The sequence below is a fragment of the Chelmon rostratus genome, chromosome 10 (assembly GCF_017976325.1).
Source record: "Chelmon rostratus isolate fCheRos1 chromosome 10, fCheRos1.pri, whole genome shotgun sequence".
In the NCBI taxonomy this organism is placed as follows: Eukaryota; Metazoa; Chordata; class Actinopteri; order Chaetodontiformes; family Chaetodontidae; genus Chelmon; species Chelmon rostratus.
The window spans coordinates 4712004-4733571 of NC_055667.1; the positions used below are offsets into that span (position 1 = coordinate 4712004).

At 43.6% G+C, this 21568-nt stretch overlaps 1 protein-coding gene across 1 annotated transcript; it reads right to left on the minus strand.

The window, feature by feature from the left end:
- Positions 1-329: 329 nt before the first annotated feature.
- Positions 330-12678, minus strand: xpc (xeroderma pigmentosum, complementation group C). Its single transcript, XM_041945745.1, has 14 exons — positions 12416-12678; positions 9933-10229; positions 9362-9458; positions 8272-8356; positions 8011-8168; positions 7763-7883; positions 7553-7642; positions 6045-6929; positions 5624-5784; positions 4359-4440; positions 3705-3836; positions 3311-3480; positions 2633-2726; positions 330-2484 (listed from the first exon to the last, which is right to left on the minus strand). The coding sequence occupies exons 1-14, from the start codon at positions 12525-12527 to the stop codon at positions 2155-2157; spliced, it is 2814 nt and encodes a 937-aa protein (XP_041801679.1). The 5' UTR covers positions 12528-12678; the 3' UTR covers positions 330-2154.
- Positions 12679-21568: the final 8890 nt, after the last annotated feature.

The following is a 21568-nucleotide window of genomic DNA, read 5'->3' on the forward strand; positions in this document are numbered from 1 at the left end:
TGCTTTAGCTCTAAAGGTATAGGAGCTATACACACAATGCATTAACTTCTGCTTCTCAGCAGTGCCTGAGAGAAGCAGAGGGTCGAGCCCATGGGGTTAATGCATTGGTAATTGGTCTAGGATTGCTGAGGAGGAAGATGCATCAGCATCTAATGCAAAATGTCATTCACAACAGTTCAGTCAGTTGTTACGGATGTAAAATTGCACACGTATTACTTCAAAATATTCCTCTTTACACTGTGATATTTGTGAATTATCACTGTAAGAAAAAGCGGTAACATTTTCTTGACAGATATTTTTTTAGATATTTTATTTAAAGCTAGTCAGGAATCAGTTCAGAATTCATGTGGCAGTAACTGTATTTTTAAAGGTAAAATAAACCTGGGCTGTACCAACACACACACACACCTTACTGCCAGTGTTTATGTGGTGGATGCAGATGTTTGGAAAGCTAGTTGTATAGGTGTGTCCTTGAGTGTAAGACCACTGGGTAATCTGACTGGGTGTCCCCACAAGTCATGTGCCGATCTGAGAGCAGCCACAAGTCATTTGACCCCTGGTGGTCAAATGAGGAAGGAAATGTGAAATGAAAAAGGGAATGCTAGCCCTGGTGAATGTTTTTTTATTTTTTGTACTAAGGCTGTGTGACTGTTGATGATTTGGAAAATTTAAAAGCAAGATTTTTTTTTTGTTTTTTATGATGAATCTGAGACCTTTAAGATAAACTTAACAAAAATGCAATGAATGAAGCAGAACAGATAAATCTGACTTCAACATTCATTTTGGTTGTTTTGCTTTTTACTAGTATTTAAACATTTCTTACGAAAATACTTTTCATACAAAACTTCCTATTTTAAATACAGCTATCATCTGCTGTGTACAAACACGTGTACAGACACAAGGTGTGAAACGGTGACATAAGTGTGAAAGAGGCTGAATGTGACAGAACACAACAGAAACAAGTGAACCTCCAGGGATGATGCAGTCTAACAGAGAGAGAATGAATAAGGGGAAGCAAAGTATTTGTGACAAAACAAGAATGTCTGAGCGAAGAAATCATTGAACAACGTCTTAACTGCAGTTTTAGTGATTCAAGTTTAAATCTGGGCTACATGAGTATCTCCGTCTATCTCTGCAGGAACATCCTGCAACCCAAAAAACAGCTGCATCGACTGCAGCAGAGCTGAAAGCACGGCTGTTTGTGTTCATTCATGAAAATGCAACAACAACGGGATACAAAGTTTCACTTAACAACATCAGTACAAGCTTCTGTTTTCATAGGATCAGGTTCCATGGTGGACGGTCCAGCCAGTAACAACGGCTGGTTGTATGAAATGTGATGACGTGAAACAGTAGTGTACATCGTTTCACAGCTTCTAAATGTTGGCAGCTTTTCATTTTGATTCAGCCGCTACAAGCCATGGGAAATACGTTTGTTAGCTTGCCTTAATTGTAGTGTTGTGGGTACACATAGTATCCCTGTTTATTTTCCACACAAGCCATCAGTTCAAGTCAGTATGAGCTCTATGTGCAGTTTTGTGTGCTGTACTGAAATGGAAAACAGGCTCAAGAGGCTCAAACCAGCACTGTGCTGCTCGACTTTTGGAGCATAGAGACTGAATACTTGCAAGAAGGCTGAGCGTATCACAGGAGTCCAGTGAACTGACAAACTGACTTCATCACACATATGAAAGAGTAAGGACACTTCCCTGTTCTCACATTCATACTGAGTTTGTTCTCTCCTTGACAACCTGGTAATACTATTCTGCACAAAAGCACATGTGTCAACACGTCCTTGATGTGCTGGATTTCTATTAAGCTCTCATACAAAAAGCTAACAAGACAGCATATGAGCTAATGGGAATGTATGGGGTGATGGTGGAGACAGAGCAGGTTCAATGCATGTATCATCACCGCAGACGAAGAAACAGATCAGTCTGGTTTTGTTTCCTCCTCATCTTTCTGTCTTCCTCTCCTGTTTATAGTGTTAAATACAAAAGTTCCAGTGTTGACCAAACTTGCAAAAGTTGTTCCACACGAGGAACTGCGTTCAAGGTATCTGAACATCTTCCAAAGTAAATATCGGGAGCAGTCAAGTGTTTTTTCGAGAGCAGTGTGATCAACCTAAACTTGTGTAGTTTTGGGTCCGCAATGTCACACTTTCTCAAAGGGGAACAAATGTTCCGCTTGTCCTCTCTTTTGCCGTTTTGTCGTCTTCTTCTTCAGTCCGCTGTCTGCCCCTCCGTCCTCCTCTGCTTGTCTGTTCTGGGGCCAGGACATGGCCAGAGTTTCAGATGCAGTCTTAGCTCCAGGACTACCACCCTCAACTGCCTCCTCATCAGACGAAAGCCCACAGGTCTCCTTGCCTTGACCAAGGCTACCCAGTCCCTGGTTCTTCTTGCCGTAGCGCTGTTTAAGCTTTTCCCTGATCAGGAGCCCCTTCACCAGCAGGGCCCAGTTGGAGGTTGCCCTCTTTTCTCTTTTCTGGAAAGTGGAACGAGAAGAAAAAGTGCCGTGGTAAAACAAACAAACTTGTTTAGCTTTAACTTGAAAGTGAGCTGGTTTGTAGTAGCAGCAAAGTCAGTCATGCAAAGTCAAAAGAACGATTTCACACACACACACACACACACACCTCTTTCTCCTTCTGTTTCTGAAGCTCTTGTTCTTCCGCCCAGGCCGCTCTGAGAATCTCCTCATGCTCCTCACACACAATGTAACCATCAGTCCTGAAAGACACACACACACACACACACAAAGAAAAAATATTTATTTCTTTCCCTACATTTAATACGTTTTCATAACAGCTGCATTGTGCATTTATTTTCTGTCTTTCTTCAGAAGGAGAGGAATCTATTAGTGTCCTGTGAGTAGATTTTCAATGTGCAGACTTCAGGGTATTTGAAAGATTATATTAAATATTCACAACAGCTAAATTTAGAGAGCAATTAATCAAGCTTTGTTTAAGAAAATAAATAAATTAACTAAGCAATAAAAGCCATAGTCAAGAACAAACTTTAGAAGCAGGCAGAAACAGACAGAAAAATGTGAGCAATGTAGGCAAATATTTCTTTTTACACAAACTCTTAGCATGAACATTTTGGTAGTATTTCCTTAAATAATGAATTAGAAATGCAAAAGGAAAAAAATTCACAACACACAGCGAGACACAATGAAAGCAGTGTAGTTGTTAAACCCTGAGACTGGGATGGGAATGCAGTCACTGACATGCTCCTGTACTAATCTAATTGCCCTACTTCCTTGTGTTTAACTGATCCCGTCCCAGCTGGAGCTTTCCTCAGTGTTGTCTTACACAGCGTGTGAGTATCCTCCGTGGAAGTCGAAGCCCGTGACCGCGGGGGCGGCGTCAATGTTCAGCTTCCTGCCCACACGGTGCAGGTTGGGCAGCCTGAGGTGAACACAGCCCACCGGTAACATACAGGGTTTGAACAGGTAGACGTTACCGTAGTCGTTACGGGGAACCTGAAGGGAACAGACACAGAAAACATGTGAACATCGTAAAACCTTGATCTTTGGTAACTTGTGATTGTATTTTTCAACTCTAATGTCTTGATTTCTAAGAACACATTTTAATCTGAGATTATTTGTTAATTATGAAATTAAATTTTCTCTGTTGTATCCTAATATTTGCTGCAACATTGGTCTAATCTCCTCACAGCTCTCACTCTAGTGCACAAAGACATTACCTTCCCGTCCACAGCGAGAGGCGGCTGGTACTCTTCAGTCTGCCATTCTCCAAACAGGGGCAGGTCTTTTTCATCCTTCAGCTCAGACATCATCCTGGCCTTACGGGAACGATTAGAGAAGCCCTTCACCATCTGACAGAGGGTCACAGTGGCACATACAAGGACAAAACACACTATTTAAAGTTGTTAAATGTGTGGCTGGCTTTGCATGGCTGACATAAACTGTTGCTGGTGCTTTTATGTCATTCTCACAGCTCAACTGAACCAGAGCTCATCGACTTTAATGTTGGGAGGGAATCTATGATGGAAGAGTCTTGACCAAATCTCTTAAAGATGAGTGTTTGGTGGTTACATGAACGACAGTGGATTGTTGATTTACATCTAAACGTGACTGTGACGACTGTGACCAAGTTTTCAGTTTGAGGTTCACCACTCCTGAAGCTGTTCCTCTTTTTTTTTTGTTAGCATGAGTTACAAATCATGCAAATGAAGACAGCTGAACTGATTTGACTAGAGGCTAAAGAGGGATTAAGTTAGAGGGAACAAAAACGAACACAGACGCAAACTAAAAGAAGAGAATTGACGGACGGAAGAGAGAAAAAAGAAGAGAAAAGACAGGAGGAAGAGATTTGACAGACTGACTCTCTCTCTCACCTTGTATGGCTCCTCTCCCAGCCTGACAGTTCGTGCTTCTTTCAGCCAGGTGTCTTTAGAGTGGAGGGTGTGCACACAATCCCTGAAGAGAAAGAAGATTTACACATGACAAGAATTAAGACTAACATTTTATTTATCTTACAGAAAGCCTCATCTGCTTGAGAATTTCATGTTTTGTTTTGTTGGCTTGAGCTCAATCCAGACTCAGAGTCTGTTGGTTGTATTTAAAGAAGTACAAGTGTGGACAGAGCCTAATGAACATCAACATTCACAGCTGATGCAATTCAGAGCTGGCAGCTGACGATCTGCAGGTGAGCCTCAAACACAGTTTAAGTCATCAAATAGCACCACCAGGTGGATGCTGATGCTCACGGCAGGTCAACGTCAGCTGTGTCCCAGTTCCTCTGATCTTCCTACACAACCCGGCCAGCGAAGGTGTGTCTTTGAGAGGACAGGAGTCCAAACTGAACCTGCTCTTCCTCCCACAACAATTTAACTAACCCCCCAGAGTTCAAAACTCACACCGCTTTCAAGTGCTTCTTCTCAACTCATAAAGGATTTTGTTTTATTTGTTTATGACCAGTATTGACCTTCCCAACTAAGTGTGAACACCAGCAGTAACATTGGGCCATTATATCCCAGTTTACAGTGCGAGTAGTGACTTTCCAGTTCAACACATAACGGTCTACTGGCAAACAATGAACCAGATTAATGGTAAACGCATCCATATACACCCTGTGCTTCACTCCACTGCACAGTGTAAACTATTCCTGGTTAATTCACTGAAGGAATTGGCCTTTTGTCTATTTGTCTTTTACATTCTAATTCAAGAGGCAGATTAACCACTGACTGATGACAACATGCGTGCACATACCTAGTAAACATGAAGTTAGGTGAAATTTCCAAACTGTACCAGACTTTCTTGAACAACTGACTTGTGTACAAATGGCCTATGTGATCCCAAGGGCTACAGAGTATACATCTGCTGTATTCTGCTCTCCAAATCCAGACCAAATAAGGCTACAATTCTCTCACATTTGGTGGAAATGGGGACAGACCTTAATCATCTCATTTGTATTTGTTCTAGTCATGCAGACTAAGGAGGCTCCAGCCCCTCAACTGGACCACACAGCCATTGACTTCCCTAGTCTTCATGGTCTGTTACAAATCAGCATTCACATACTATACTCTGCAGAGCATGTCATGCAGGGCATCTTGGAAAGCAGTTTACTTACAATGTATTCACGGCTGACTTCACTACTAACCTGGAGTAGACGGGCTCTCCCCTGCAGTATCCCAGTACAGTGGCTGTCGAAGGGTAGATGGCTTCATATTTCAGCAGGTGTCTCTTTAAGGCGTACAGCGGGTGGTTCTTATACTCTCCTACTGAGATCGGCAGAGGTTTGCTCAGCAGTTTGCTCTGCAGCTGGGTGGCCAACATGGGGAAAACACAGAGAGAAGATGCTTGGTATCATTAAGCGTAAACGGGTGCAAACCAGCTCAAATCAAATGGTTGCGGCAGCTAATTGTTTGGCTTTGAGTGGCTTCAAGTTCTAATTTTCCCACGATGAAAAAAAGTTTGTGTGTTCGAGGTCTTGGAGAAGAGGTGTTGGAGGTTGCATGTGTGGATGTGTCAAAAAAACATCAGCTTGTCTGTCTTAATGTCTACATGTCTGTCTGTCTCACCTCCTTCTCTTCCTTTACGCCCCTCTCGTCCTCGGGTCCCAGGAACGGCTCCAGCGTTTCCTCCCACCATTCCTCATCCACCCGTCTCTTCCTGGACGTCGTCATCCAGGTGGGGTCGTACTTCCTTCCCAGGTCCTTCACAAAGCCGTCCCCGTCCACCGACACCACGTATGTCACCGGCGCTGTTGCATTCTGGGAGCAGAGGTGAGGCATCCCGACACCGTGCTCCACATCCACACAAACCCAGGAGGAAGTTTTGTCCAGATACACCTCCAACCACTCGTCCGCTCCAGGCCCCTCCTTCTTTTTCCCACTCCTTCGCTTTGTTCCGTTGCTCCTTATTGTTCCCTCTCCTTCTTCAAAATCATCTTCCTCTTCCTTCCACTCCTGCTCCTCCTCCTTTACAACTTTTCCCCCTCCACCACTCCTTCTCTTTGGAGCTGCAGTATTCTTGCTGTTGGTCACTTTGGCTTTGCTCTTCCCTTTTCCCTTCTTCTTCGTTGTAAAATCAGCCTCGCTGTCTGAACCCGCACTGTCCCCCTCCTCACTGTTCACCTGAAATTCCTCTTCATCACTAAGCCCTTCCTCCTCCTTTTCACTGCTACTCTCCTCCTTGTAGCTGACTTTTGAGGCGATGCTGCGGCGCTTTGAGTTCTTTGGCCTCTGCCCCCCTGATGTTACAGCCTTCTCCTCTTCCTCCTCATCCCCCTCCTGTATTTCTTTCCTCTTTGCTTTCTTTCCTCCTCTATCTCCTTTAGTGTTCCCCCTTCCTGCAGGTCTCTTGGTACCAGGAGAGACCTTCGGCTCAGGGCAGCTGGTCTTGGTGGTTCCTTGGCCAGTGTTGCTCTTTCCTGAGGCACCAGCAGATGTTTTAGCCCCTTTGCCCTGAAGAACGGAGAGAGAAATATTTAGATTACGTGTAATCAGTCTATAATGAGTAGACATATGCAGAGGCAACAGAGTGTTTACATTTTGTAGAATAACAGTTTCTGTCCCTCCGCTAATGAGCTTTGCTAATTGACTTCAACTTCTGAAGAGTATGGACGGTTTATTACCATGCCAGGGGTACCAGAGCGTACGTGGAGGGATAATGGAGCAGCTCAATTAATTTAAATTTGTATTATACAGTTTGATTAAAAAGAAAATATCCATGCAGTTAGCTGTAGCATCCCAACACTATGGCTACAATTGAGAAATTGCATGAAAACTAGTTAGCAAGCTAGCAGAGAAATGTTGGCTCAGAGTAACTGATAAACTGTTGAAACTGTCAGCTAAAAGCAGCCTTATGGATGAACTGTCTTTACAATTCACTCATGGCATCTTAAGATACTGCATTCATGAGAGTGGGATGGACATATGCACGGACAAGAACACATATATTTAACATATGTAAGTAATAAGATATATATAACTTTATGTAAGTGCTAAACAACACCAGTATGAAACAATTAAATGATTAAGGATGAACCTGAGTCAGTATCCTCTAAAGGGCACAAGAGTGTCAGTACCTTGGCTGAGGGGAGCTTGAGAGGAATCGGCTGCAAAGAGAGAACCAATCGGCTGAAGAGCTGCAGAGACCTTAGGACCAACAGGAACAGCTGCAGGAAACACAAAACACACAGCAGCATAATTGTTTATTCTGTTTATTACACCCTTCTATGTTCACTCAAACACTCTATTTCACGACATTAAATGGACTAGTGTGCCAAAATACCAACATGAGTCATCTCCTGGTGGTTTCTGGCTGACAGGCTGGCCAGCCGCCTCTCCAGCAGAGCCCGGGGGTCTGGACGCTCCTCATGGGGAAGACTTGGGTTGAGGGTGAATGTTGCTCTGAACCTGTGGAGGCAAAGGTGGGAGAGAAAAATACAACATGAAATAGATGATACAGTGGTGATTACACCAAACTGATAATGACTGATACTGTGATTCTGATAACTACGCATGCCATATAAATATTTCACACCATTTGAGCAGTCCAGAGAGGTAGTTTTGGTCGATGCGCTCCTTGGCGACCATGCCGTAGTGGGTGGGCAGCAGCGACAGAGTAATGGCCAGCAGGTCTGGTTCACTGCACAGACGGTTGCGGAACATCCCGCTGGCTATCAAGCACATGAGGTGGACCTGAGAGACCAATCAGAGGTTTATAATGACCAAAGTCCCATTGTGGTGACTTCAACTCAGACACAAGATCAGGAAACAGGAAGAACAACACGTGTGTTTTCACCTTGTGTGTGTCTATCAGCTGGTCCTTCTTGTATCGGTTCATCATCCGCCTCAGATACGTCTCAAACTCTGCCTGCCTCTTTTGCCTGGCAATGAGAAATTATGAGTAGAGCAAAACAGACACACATTTCTCCATAGTGTACACTCGCAAACAAATCTAAAATAAATGTATCCAAACTATGCTTTTGCATACACTGCATGTTTGCACAGGCTATCCAAATATACCATTAAGATGCAGAGTGTGTGCCTGTGTCTGTCTGTCACTAAAGACCTGGATAAGGGCTCAGTCACTCTCTCTCTGAGTAAGTTCATGGAAACCTTAAAATGGAAAAAAATCTTTAATCTATAATGGAGACATGAAAGCAGAGAGAAACATTGCCAGCCTGACTGGATCGCCAGTTGGCCTTCAGAGATTGTAGCTGGCGGTAGATAAACTTGCACTGGGAAAACAAGGCTTATAGTGAACCAATATAAATGCCAAATAAAGCCAAAACTTTTAAAAAAGGTTTGCCCGTTTAAGGTGCTCTTGAAAATACAAAAACTGGTCATAGAAAAGAAAAAGTTCTTTGGTCACTCTATGGCAGAACACAAAGAAAGAAATGACTCTCATTCATCTGCCTGATGAGTGTTTTCTTTCAGGACTGAAAACGGCTGGTCGTGCTACCTGCAGCAGTGCTTACGATTAAATAGATTTTACTGAAACAAAAGTAGGTCAGGAATGGAAAAACCTTGAATGAAGTCAGTGAACGCTCTGAAACTAACACAGATCACAATGAAAAGCATTGTTTTAGGAAAAGAAGCTCACCTTCGGTATGTGCTCATATTATTCTGTCCTTTTAAGTGTACATATAATGTAAGTTTGCCTCAACTAAGTATCAACACGTGATTTATGTCAATACACGCTTCATGGATTCCGACGATACTGCAACAATAAGGATTTTTATTTTATCAGTTCTGTGATATTTTTCATTTTCCATTACATTTTTAAAAATTGTATTGTAATTGTAAATAATAACATTAATACCATTGCAAAACAATCTTTCCTGTGTATAATCAGTATACTGTATGCACATGCACAAACGTCCACTTACTGTTTCCTGACTTCTGGAGTCTCGATCTCTATCTCAACAGGCTGAGAAGGCAGGACGGGTTCCGGTGGTTCAGCTGGACCCAGGGGCTCAGTCAGCTCTGATAAACACAGACACGCTCAATGATTTTGTCACTTCTGCTTCCTGCTTGCCTCCCAACATGCTATACCAGTTAGAAAATCATATTTTTCCACTGTCTCACTTTTGTATGAAAAGTAAAAAGAGTGGAAGATATGGGTGGGTAATATGGCCAAAATCTGCTGTCAGGGTATAGATACATTTCTATCACAGTAATGGTATACAACAGGGTACACAGTAATTATTATGTAAATTCAGTTGGTTGAAAATAGCCAAACTGTACCATATTTCATCACATTTGATTATTTTCTTTTTTTACTTAGAACATCCATACAAGCAAAACCAACCTGAATTCAGTAAAACTAACTTTCTTTCATGCCTTCCACTCTCACGTCATGTGACACAGTCCCGCTGACTAAATCACGTGACCTTGCGAGGCAGCTGGGTTGCTGCTAGGTGCTAGTTGGACATGCATTTCTGCTGATCCCTCACTTACCTTCCACTTCCTCCCAATCATCCTCATCTTCCTCACTGTCTTGCTCCTCTTCTTCTTTCTCTGTTTTCTTGGCTTTTTCTGTAATCGCAGATGACGCTGAGATCTCCATGTCAAAATCGTCTTCACTGTCGACCTCCTCCTCCTTCACTGGTGACTGGAAGTATTTACTGGTTTTGACAGTGGTGGTAGTTGTGGATTTGGTGGAAGAAGTGTTCCCTGCTGCTTGTTTTGTGGAGGAACGACGTTTGGGTTTGACCTTCCTCTCAAGCTTCTCCTCTTCCTCTATAATACTATTACCTGGAAGGACAGACAGAAAGATGGACATGGTTTTAAGCTGCCTGACTGAGAAGTTTAAAAGGATACATTTTGGTTTTCAGTCTTTGACTTCTTACGTTTCATAGTCGTAGATGAAATCCTCAGAATTTAAAGCTGCTGTATTTAGCATGAATGAGTCACCACCACACTGATGCAAAACAGAAGTATAGACACCCTAAACAAACGAGATCACCATCATAGACTCTTGAATCTTGAATCCCCCCCACTCATTGAATCTTGCCCCTGTCAAATTCTGCACTACATTTTAAAGTGTGAACCATGGGGTGACATTCAAAAAGTTAAGTGATGATGCACTGTATTCATAGAAAATGAACTTAAAGCTCTTTAAAATGTCCGTCGAGAGGCCACAGGAAAATAAAAAATTTCCACTAGATTAATAGTCAAACACCAGCAAACACCAATCAAAAGACACCAAACAGAACAATGATGGTGGTGGTTGGTTCCCCCTAACAGCAGGAAGCAGAGAGGTTGCATGATCCAGTAATCCAGACCAGCTGCATTACGATGCACTAGTTACCGATGGCTGAGGATTTGCATGACACAAGGCATGCGCATCCAATAGGTTTGTATACGGTTGGTGCATGATTTACACACACTCAGGTCCTCTGGTCCAACACTTACAGAAACAATTTTTCACAAAAACATGATTCAAGTTTTGAGCGGAACACAGATGTGTATCTGGGCCAGCAGATCCACTCCAGTAACCAGCCACATCCGCCGTGCATGCACCTGCACTCTGTGCTGCTTGAAAAGGCAACAATAATAACACAGCCATGTGTGTGAACATAACCCCAACGACACTGAAAATCTGTTTTTCACCACTGAAGACCCTGTCACTTACAACAATGAATACCACATTCTGAGGTCATAAAAAGACTGATGAATTCTCTTCAAATACACTGAATCATTGCTCTCTATAGGGCTAGACAGTAATAAGCTTTCAGCGGAATCATATTGTGGTAATATATCTATATAAGCTAAGATAAGATAAGATAAACTTTTATTGTCCCCGTGGGGAAATTTTTCCTGGACTCTGTCCAGCTACAGACAAGATGTCGCGGTTCAGCCTGGTTCTGGGGACCCTGAGTCTCCTGCCGGAAGGTAGAAGCTGGAACTCATGGTGCAAAATGTGAGTCGGGTCAGACACAATTTTCTGTGCAAGTCTGCTGACGGAGTGCTCATGAAGCAACTGGAGGGGAGGATGATTCCTGAGCCCTATAATCTTCATGGCAGTCTGCACCAGACTGGCAATCTGTGACCTCGACTGCACAGTCAGGTTGCCGTACCGGGCCTTAATGCCGTATCTGATGATACTTTCCAGTGCAGCCCGGTAGAAGAGCAACATGATCCTCTGCTCCACTCCATAGACCCTTAGTCTGCGTAGAAAGTAGAGACACTGTTGGAGTTTGGAGCAGAGGCTTCCAACATGTACCTTCCAGCTGAGTGTGTTGTCAATGTGGACCCCCAGATACCTGTATGAACCCACCTGACTGATGTGTTGGTTCTTAATGACGACTGGCCTGTGGTCAAATATCATCTCTTCTGTCTTTCCCACATTCAGCACAAGATGATTTTGGTCACACTACTGGACAAATTCCTCTATTTCTGAGAAATAGTCCAGTGGGCTACCGTCAGCATGCAGCAAGCTGACGATAGCTGTGTCATCAGAGAACTTTATAATGAAGTTATCATGCCATATGTCATGTTATCATTTCACACTGCCACCGTCCAAGTGAAGGACTCCAAACAAACTGTAGTTTAAGACTGAAAAATTAGGCATTGAAGGGTTTTGTCTGGTGTACTATATGACAGGTGACAACAAAATGAATTGTATTAAACGGTTTTATCATCTTTTTTGTGCATTTTATGTACTATTTTTGATAAATCACACTACACACTAAGGTATTGGGAAGGTAGCTATTTATCCATGAGTTCGGGGCTACACAGACACACAGACCCCTGCACTGCTGGAACAAGCAAACTGACCCTGCTTACTTTGCACACGCAGTTATTCCCACATGGATAAACACTAGTTGGCTAGCTAAATTTGAGGTTCCCATTCATTTTTGAGATGCAAACACACATCCTTTGCAGGAAACAGGGAAAGTGAGAGTTTATTTGTTGTTAAATAACGGGACTTTTCATACCTGCATCTTTCTTCTTGGCTCTTGCTTTTGCTCCGCTGCTCTTCGCCTTCAGCACCTGCTTCTGTTTCTTTGTATCGGCCTCTCTCACTGCGCTCTTTCTCCGCTTTGCCATGCTGTCTTTCTGTCCTTTCTCAAACTTTTTCAAATCAAAATAACTTTCTTTCAGTGACGTTTGGCAAACCTAGACGTGCGGAAGTCCCTCAGCTCTCCACATGGTGCTTTGTAAAGGCACGGATACCGCAGTTATTCAACATCTCACTCAGTAGCTTTCATAACATGAGACTCTGCACTCCGGTTGTTTTGGTGGGCTGGACACGACGTCACATCCGCTCCTTCCTTCCTCTTCTTCTTCTTCTTCTTCCGCTTGTGTCAAAATAGCACCAAGTCGCACAATTTACCTTCTTCTTAAACTCCCCAAATCTGGCTAACGGGAGCTTTCATTTATATCTCTGGTGCTATCTGAACCGAACGGCGAATTATATATAAATCATGTCGTGTTTTTGAGCGACGTAATATCGCCTTTTGGACACAGGGGGCGCTGTTGTGTTGTATGTGAAGCTTAGCTGCAACAAGTGATATGTGAGGTGTACTGAGGGAGCCATTGTCTCTGTTCCAGCGCCTCATACTCCCATATTAAAATTGTCATCTTGAGCTTTGACAGTTTTTGCAGTGACACATTAATAACCACATTCATGAGGTTTCATAAAAGACACACTCATGCTGGGCGGCTACACAACTGTCTGGCAACAATAGGGTCTGTTTATTTTTCTATTGGAAGCATTTAGCCAAAGGCATACATAATGAAAACAGTAGAAAAACTCCAGTCTCTTGATCCATAACTTTAAGACAGTTGGCATTAAAGGGCCATACCAGACTCTGTACATGTTTCATCATATTTAGTGTTAATCATATGTGTTTGCAATTCCTGCAAACCATTTCAAGAACATGCAATAAACTTAGTTTTGCTGTTTTTTTCAGCACCTGAGCTACTTTGACCATTTAAGATTAGTCTCTACTGTCAGTTGCATCGCCACATTACAATAATGTACTCTGACATAAATAAAATAAGACCTTATATTCAGTGTCATGGATTACCTCAAACAAATTTCAGGTTAATATTCACACTATGCTATCATGAAGCATGGAATGTGGGAAGACTCAAAAGTTGAAAAATAAGTACTATCTATAAGTATATACTTAAAGGACATACATACATTAAAAAAGCGGTAATACTAAAGTGGTAAAAAATACTATGTCATGTACAGTGTACTGCAAATGTTACCTAAAGCAATGCAAAACAACCAGTAAAGTGCCTTACAGAGCTTAAGGTCAAAGCCACAGTCCCATGACAAGTTTACTCAAACAAAACTGACAAATATCATTTACAGTTAGAGACTTAAATACTGATGTACTCTTCTTATTTCTTATTTCAGTGATTTGTGTCACTTTCTGAAATGAATGGGTTTTTAATTGGATTGGGTTTTTTTGTACGACAGAGTGAGTGTGCCTCGAAGACTATGCTGAAATAAAACAATTCTCAGACAAATGGAGTGGATCCACAGTGCGCACAGGAGCATGAAACTGTTTGCCAATTCTGGCCAACCAGCTGGCAAAATCACCTGGCCTTGTAGCCAGGTCTGAAAATAAGTAGTCACAAGCAGAAGCGTTACTGTACCTTTCCACCAGCACCATTTCAGATCATCTGAAGCAGAAGAGGATGTGACGGCTTAAAGTAATTTTGCTCATGAGTAGAGAATGTGTGGTAGGTCATTTCGCAGCTTGATAGAGGAGCAATGTTTCACTTTTTAGGGATTTGCAAAATTCAGTTTTGTTCCGGCCTTCTTCCATGTTTTTCATGGAAAATTGTGTCCTTTAATACTGTGACAGGCATGTTCACTGTTGTGATTCTGTCATGAAGGCATTATAGTGATATTGTTTTGTTTTTTAACTGAAACATCACAATGTCTCATCTCACTAACCAAAAGATTTGCAATTAGATTCACATCTCATTTATGCAGGTTTCCTCACAGCCGAGTCAGGAGGACTTCAGACTACAGACATGAGAATGTGGCTATAGTCCTCTCTCCGTGTGCCAGCCTGGGGGGTTTCTCTGTCTTTCACCCAGTGCATGCTGGGATACTCTCTTCTTCCCACTGGGACCCTGAATAAGAATGAAGTGGGTAAAAGACCATGACAGAATGAATTCTTTATCTCGTCATTTTACGATGTCTGTGTGATTCCCCTGCAACGAGTTCTGCCTCTTCAGTCTGAATCAATTTGGTTTATTTCAGTTCAATTTAATTTTCATTCTGCTCTGACGGGATCCGTATCGATCATGCTGAGATTCTGTGGCAGATGTGTGCGCTTCACTTCAGAGAGCCGTCTGTCAGCTGATACAGTCGGACAGCTTCAGACTGACTCGCTGCAGTAGGGGCCTGATGGGACCAGGGGACCATTTCTGTCCTGAGTGTGTAAAGCATGCACCTGATATATGCACACCTATTGCACACATTCGCATAAATGAATGTATGTTTATGTGCAATGCATGTGTGTCTAGATATCTGTGTGCCTGTGTGATTTGCCTGTTTTTGCCTCACGGTGTCCTGGATGTGTGCATGCATTTATTGACTTCTGTGAGCATGCAGAGTCTTGAGAGTGTGCTTATACATACAGTTGTGAGTGACAGTGTGTGTGTGAGGTGACAGGGCTTGAGTCCATGGTCCAGTGCGCTGTGCTCCCAGCGCAGTGCATGGCTTCCATCCCTATATGAACCATCAGTACAGTCAGATAGGAATAAAAAGCCATACAGCGCACTGGGCATTGGGAAGACTGGATTTTAAAAACAAGGAGACACACAGGCAGACACACAGAGATGATAGATGGAAGAGCATTAAAAGAACCCCCCCCCCCAAAAAAAAAAAAAAAAAAAATCAAAACAGGATAACAGCAGGCAAAACATCACATCCAGACAGGAAGACAGTGGCCCTGTTTACAGCTGGCATTAACATGTATCTTGGATTATCTGATCACAAATGGACATCTCTAAGGTGTGAATGCATCCAAGACACATTGAGGATGCATTAAGACCAGATCGCTCAGACCACATTCAGAGCTGGCCAGGGCCACATATCGCCGCATTCTTTTAGCAGTGTGTACACAAATGTGTCCTGGGCCACACTGTAGGACCGCCTACTCAACTGACATCCTCCTCATAAGTACACATGAAACACTGCTCCCGGTACACTGGGTAAACTGGGAGTACAGCAACATTCTGGACCAATGCCTGATCAACAGACTGACCAGAGAACAGATAGTGTGTGAGTCAGACAGTATGAAAGCCTCATCAAGGATAAGTGATGCACCCAGTGTTGAGGTGTGGCAATAGGTGTGCCATCGACCCAGAAAGCACAAAACTGGGTGTTTTATCCCCACAATGTTGACTCCAAGGCAGCTGGGTTTCCAGCTTTGCGGCGCTTGGATCTTGCCGATCAGACAGAACTAACCTGGTACATGATGTACAAGATTTTCTCCTGAGAATGTGAAGAATGTTGACACAACCATCATATCACCATGTTTTAGATGGAGCAGTCACAGAAGGTCCCTTTTTGGATATTCAGGTTGCAGCACACTAGCATATATTTATATATACATACAACATTTTACATCTTCATCTCCTCAACCACATGTGCATCACTTTTCCTCTTTAGCTTTTCTAAGGTCACAGATAACACTCTTTGGTAGTACAGTAGAACAAGTGTTGTCATCTATAGTCCACATACTTGTTCCCGTCACAGATGTCTAAACCTTAACAAGAAAGAAAGAAGGAAACACTCATCCAGGTGAACAGATACAGACAGAAAAGTTACAAAACAGTTCAAATCTATATCATCTACAAATTGATTTTGGTCCAGTTTATTTTGAAACACATTCTCTCCACAAACGCTGTGCATATATTCTAAACTTTATAGTCTGTGTGATGAGTAAGTTTTAATAAATTAGATTCAAACATGATTTTCTTCTTGCATTGCAATGAAAGTGCTTGAAAGTCTGAACCCAGCTGTAATTATTCTTTTTGTGAGAACAGATCACACGTATGCCACAAAGACTTAGATTAAGTCAAGCATGTATTGTCAGCTCCCGCTGTTAGGATTTGATTAAACTCCCTCTAAATGATTTGCTCGTTAAGAGGAGTTCTCAGCTCTTTCACTAGTGAACTCTGTGGCACCTGTTGTCCTCCTGGATGGGAACCACATGCTGCAAGCTCACCCACATTAACACATTTTTATCAAACCGACTTTTAAACACCTGCCAGGGAGAGCGGTGATTTCACGTTTCACAGAACAAGCAACTTGATTTGCTTTAATCATGAGTCACATCTTTGCTACCAGTGTGGGCAACCTCCTCCTCCTGCCACATATGGACACTTGTTTCTGGAATATTCCTGAATCAAATGACACTGGACTTAAAAGAAACTGAGAAAGATGATTTTTTAGACTGACTAGAGACTCAATAAGAGGGAAATTTGGGCTGTGAAATTCTGTCCTGCATCATTGGGCCCCATAAGCTCTGGGAATGACTGGGAACGACTGAGAATTTGGCAAGTGACTGCAATAAATTAGAATATCTTAACCCGCCCGCCAAAAAGAAAGAAAAAAGAAAGAAATCCCCACAAGTATATATGTCATTATTGTTTTCTACAGAAATAAAGCCTGAGAAACCATTTCCGTCGAGCCTTAAGAGGCTTCACAACTTCAAGGAGCGGATATGAAATAAATCCAATTACCGAGCTGTCAATCAAGTCGCTAATTAGTGCGACTCCGGCAGACTAAGTTGCATCAAAGAGAAAAAAACACACACACAAAGAAAAAAAATCACACAAAACGGACAAATTCGTCGCTGAAAACACAACTACCGCAAATAAACCTCATCAGACGCTCCCTCACACAACCTCTAGACGGGCTGCTGCTATTTCTGGATCGCCCCAGACGAGCAACAGCAGCTCGAGGAAAGAAATAAAAAAAAAAGACGAAGAAGAAGCGAGCATCCATGAATCCGAGCCGGGACACCGCGGCCACCACGCCTCTGAACCCGCTTCTCCCTGCCTCCTCCGGCCGGGCTGCTGGAGCTCCTCAGCCCCCGCCGGGTGATCCGAGCAAACAGGGTCCGGCTTCAAACAGGTGGGCTTCCAGATCGCTTCTGCTTGAGGCCTGAGCAATTGTCCAGAATAGTAGCTGGTCTGTCCCCTGCTCGGTCCTCTTGTCCTAAGAGAAGGGGTCGCTGATGCTGCCGCTGCCACCGGTGGATATGTGGAGTTTGGTCGCCCCTTTACGCATCTGTGCGTATTTCCATTCAGCGGCAGAGGCAAACAGGCAGAGAGAGAGAGAGGGAGAGAGAAAGAGAGAGGGGGGGGGGGGGCAGTGAGAGGAGGGAGGGAGGTGTGGTGGAAAAGGAGGGGGGGTTACAAAAGCCCCTGAGTGAGGAGGAGCCAACGAAAAAGAGGGATGAGAGAAAAGGGACAGGGAGAAAAGAGAAGCAAGGAGGGGGCATCATCATACCTGAACAGGAGACCTCCCTCTGCTTGTGTGTGGTGTATGTGTGTGTGTGTGTGGCAGACAGAGGGTGTGAGGGAGGGGAGGCTTATGTCGCCTCAGTGACGCGCAGTGTTAATAAAAGCCGGGCAGAGGGGCTGAATAGGGCTCTTTTCTGTCTCATTCAAATACCGCCAGAAAGCACTTTCATTCTGCTGATAAAGTAGGGAGTGTGTGTGTGTGTGTGTGTACAGTGGCACGTTGGAGCTGTGTGACTGTGTGTGTGTGTTTGAGTGTGTGTCCATCTGCATCTCTGTGTGTTTGCCCTCTCTCTCTATCTGTCTCTCTCTCTCTCTCCCCGTCGCTTTCACTGGCATTTACACTGCGAGCAGCCAGACAAACAGACGGCTGGGTGTACTGCCTGACCGACGGCCGATAAACAGACGCCCCAAAGTCAGGCAACGAAGTGGGGGAAATAAAGGAAAGAAGAGCCAAATCAAGTTTCAACTATGAGACATGTGGTAAAAATGAGGAGAAAGACAGGTGAATAAAGTCAGAGAGGAGGTCGGGAGAGACAGAGCTGCAAGAAGGTGGATAAAGACAGAGAACGACAGTCCTTGCCCCCCCCCCCCGCCAAAGACAAGGAGGGCAAACAAAAGACAAGCGGCCCAAAACGTCTCCAGACGAGACGTCGAGACACAGAAAGACGAGATGAAGGGGCAAACGAAAAGAGGGGAACAAGACAAGAAAAAGAGAATGAGAGAGAGATTTTGGGAGAAACACTTCACAGGGATGAAGTGGAAATACTTGCTCTTAGGCTCCCCTTCCTCCACCTCCTCTTCTTCTCCTTCCTCCTCCTCCTCCTCCTCTTGTTCTCAGGGGCTCGGCTGGAGTTGCATTCCAATGCGTCGCTCTCAATCCCCGTTACTCCCGGCAACACAGTTCCTTGATCTGGTCCCACGTCATGCCGGGCAGAGGAGGAGGAGGAGAGAGGGAGGAGGAGGATGAGGTGAAGGTGGGAGTGTGTGTGTGTGTGTGTGTCTGTGGGGAGGGGGGGGGGCAGGAAGAAGGGGCATTGAGTGTGAGAAGGGTGAGAAGGGGAAGGAAGGAAGGAAAGAAGAGGCTAGAAGAAGAGGGAAGCTATGAGAAGGAGGTTAAGATGAAGAGGAGGGTAGGGGATAGTGGAAGGTGAGAGGAGGAGAAGGAAGTGACAGAGGACACAAGTGGGGAAGAAGAAGGACAGAAGAGGAGAGAATGAGAGGAAAAGGCGAAGACATGAAAGAGGACAGGAGGGAAGGACGGAGGGGTGAGAAAAAGGAGGAGCAAATATGTGTGGGAGCAGGAGGTGCAAAAAGAAAGACAGAAAATTAAGTAACCGAGGAGAGGAGAAGTCATAACAGCCGCAACACTCCCCCCAGTCCTCATTCCTGATTACAATAAAATCAAAAGTAGAATCACTGCTAAGGATCATTTGCTTCTCTGAAAGCCATTAACGTCAGATGGGTTTGTTCTGAGCTGCCTGCTCCAATAAAGTTCAATAAACTAGAGTTAAAAAGAGTGAAAGAAAGATGGATGGAACTATAAAGAAGACTGAGGGGTGACGCAGCACACGTGGCTGAAGACGCAGTCAGAAAGTGGCGTTTGCTTCAAAATGCTTGCAGTACCAGGCAGGCGGGATGTTGGCCACTGAAGCACCTCAGAAGGGCAAATAATCCAAGGCGGGCCAGAGTGAGCTTTTCACATCTTACCTGCGACATGACATCGCCTGCTGACGTGCTGATGACAAGTCGGTTGAATGTGAGAGTTGAAAATTAGTGGGAATCACTTTCTTTTAGCAGCTTCCTGTTAATGAATTCAAGGCGTTCTTAATGTAATTATCCAAGCAGGCGTTCAGATTATTCCATGACCTTCGATAACCTCACAAACCCACAATATAATCAATCTGTTCTCTTTTCCAGGTCGTCAAATAATGGCAACATTTTGTCAAGGCCTCCAGGTGAAAGTCCTGCAGCTTTTTCACTCTTTGTACTGGTCACCTTGTTCTGAGTGTCTAATACTGACCACAGATGGGTTTAAACCGGAGTTAGCTGAAAGCCCTGTGTGTCTCATATAGACATTAAAGGATACACCTTGTGGGTCTGTATGAGACTTTGAAAGGCTGCGACGTAATGTCGGTGTCTGACAACATGAAAATAAGAACGTCTGTGGCCACTTGAGGGCACCAGTCTGGTTACAAAATACTGACATTTTGTCCATTTTTAAGTTAATTTAGTGAACTTTTTAGCAAATAGCTTCCTGGTTAGACACCCAGCTGATAAGGAGCAACATTAATTTTCATTTGTAGTTGTGTTTCTGGCCACTTATAATTCGCTCTCTTTTAGCTCTGTTTTTGGTCTTCACTCCTAAGGGAAATATCTTTTGCTGGTAAAAACAGTAAAATTGCGTGCATGAAAACCAAATCAATGAGCCAAAAGATGCAACAAAAAGCTCCACAGGGCTGGGAGAAAGTGTCGGGTTGGGTGATAGCTCTGTGTGGGTTCATCACTGTGAGTGACAGCTGTCACATACGAGTAGTCATGCAATCCATTGTAAATAAAATAAATAAATAAATAAAATGAGGTGAACAAGCTGAAAACAACAAGGCCCTAAAGAGCGGGTGACTCAGCATGTTCCCCTTCGAGCAAGAACTAAGGCGTGAAATCACCTGCAGAGGTGATCAGCTGGATGAAAACCTGCAGGCTGAAGACTCTTGGCGTTAAACGGTTGCCTCACCACATTTGGATGATGCTGCTTTAATGAAGGCCAATTAGATGACTCAAAAATTGACAAACTGCGGCAGATTTACTGACCAAACGGAACAAGACTGAGAGCATTTTAAGTCAAGTCTGTGAATGGAAATGTCCACATTTACATTTGTTACACTGGTAAAAAGCCTTGAGGATGATGATGATGAACTCTGATGGGGTTGTGTTGAGCAGAACACACACGCAACAACTCTTGGCTCTCACGCACAAACGCAGAGTGTCCATCTCTGGTGAGATATACGAGGTATACAAAAACACAGACATCCACGTCGATGGGCCGCGATGGATGGACGAGCTTAATTTATCATCATTCATGGATGTTGTGTGCTACTGGCGGGGATCGTAATGCTGTAAACCATCTAGCTGGTCCTTGAAGGAGGGCTACAAATGGTCTTCATTGATCCTCGTGTGAGTAGAGTGGGGGAGATGTGATGGGATTATATGAGAGGGGGACTAAGGTTAAAGGTCAACTCATCTGGGTCAATCCTGATCCCAGTATTTTTCAGTGATGTTAAAGTGTAGTATGTTTATGCCACAAGCAAAGTGTTCAGGCTGGGATTAATTTCTTTTCAGAACTCGCTTTAAGTCCCTAAATCAACATTCAGACCACGACATGAACTCCCTTGGAAACAAAAGGCAAAAAAAATAATTATACTGTTAACAGCTCCTTAAGGCATAGCAGCTGACATATGATGTTTAATAACAGGCCCAGTATGGTTGAACTGACACATCGCTCTAATCCAAAGAGAGACTGTGCAGAGCAGAAAAGAGAAGGATCAGATGACAGTTTCCTCGTGTTCCAGAGCAGCACAGATCCTTAT